General features: G+C 36.4%; 1 protein-coding gene across 1 annotated transcript in view; it reads right to left on the minus strand.

The window, feature by feature from the left end:
• Positions 1 to 1,177, minus strand: part of LOC106477390 (hemicentin-1-like) — a gene marked incomplete at both ends in the record, with an annotated part of 6,098 nt that overhangs the window by 1,637 nt on the left and 3,284 nt on the right. The window contains 3 exons of the mRNA XM_013937965.2: positions 110 to 391; positions 591 to 905; positions 1,146 to 1,172. Coding sequence (XP_013793419.2) covers positions 110 to 391; positions 591 to 905; positions 1,146 to 1,172 — 624 coding nt within the window. The remainder of the gene's footprint in view (positions 1 to 109; positions 392 to 590; positions 906 to 1,145; positions 1,173 to 1,177) is intronic.

Raw genomic sequence — 1,177 nt, forward strand, 5'->3', positions numbered from 1 at the left:
AACATCTAAATTAAAATGCTTCTCAGCAGATCCAACCTCATTTTCTGCAATACAAGTGTAAAGACGTTATCTACTTTATATTATTAAACTCAGTAAACATCTCACTTACCATGAACATCTAAATTAAAATGCTTCTCAGCAGATCCAACCTCATTTTCTGCAATACAAGTGTAAAGTCCCTTGTCATATGATTGAGTTCGTAACAGTTGCAGTCTTCGTCCACCATCTAACAGCCTAATAAAAGGATTGTTTGTGAGGTCTACAGGCACTCCATTTTTAATCCAGGTAAAAGATGAAGGTGGGTGGGAGTCAACTGGACAATCAATAGAGAGTGGGCGATTCACTAAGACTTCGGGTGATTCTTGTTCATCGCCTTTAATTTTGGGCGGCACTGAAGAAACGAGAGAAAAACAGCAAGCTTCTGTGAATAACATAGATTAAAAGAATGTAAAACACAAATATTTTATGTATAGCTATCAAATTTACAAAACACATGGACTCAACAATTACTCTCAAAGCTGCTGAATAGTTCTGCAATTCAACTTTAATTATTGATACAAAGGCTTGAAAAAAGAAGTAAACCTTCCTACCCAACACATCCACTTTGAAATCTTTCTCCGAAGTGCCCGCTACATTGGAAGCCACACACGTGTACAACCCGGCATCCGACACCTGGACTCGAGTGATACGCAGTAACTGACCATTGTGTTCAACTTGATACTGTCCATACTTTTCTGTAGCAGTTAAAAGCTGACCATCTTTTAACCACAAGATTGTAGGTTCGGGGTTCCCAATCACTCGACACTCCAACTTGACCGAACCATTTAAGACAGCCTTCACTCTTTCTTCTTTCACTATAGGTCCCCTAACTAGGTTTTCACTTTGACGGGTTATTTTAGGGGGAACTGAAAATAATCAAGTAATTTTTTTTATAAGCTCATTCTTAACCCTTGTCAAACACACACACATAAAGCAATTGAATCATACAAGCTCATTACAAACAAAAACACCTCAATAACCAAATGTTTATATAACACTGAATACATAACAAGATCCATACATTAAAAAGTTTGCAGGAAGTAAGTTATGTTAAATCCATGCAAAGTATTTTCTGGAAAAAACATCTTATCTTTTGAAAGACAAACCTTGTACATTGAGATTAAAATCTTTCTCTGTT

Source organism: Limulus polyphemus, unplaced genomic scaffold, assembly GCF_000517525.1.
Source record: "Limulus polyphemus unplaced genomic scaffold, Limulus_polyphemus-2.1.2 Scaffold14731, whole genome shotgun sequence".
Lineage (NCBI taxonomy): Eukaryota > Metazoa > Arthropoda > Merostomata > Xiphosura > Limulidae > Limulus > Limulus polyphemus.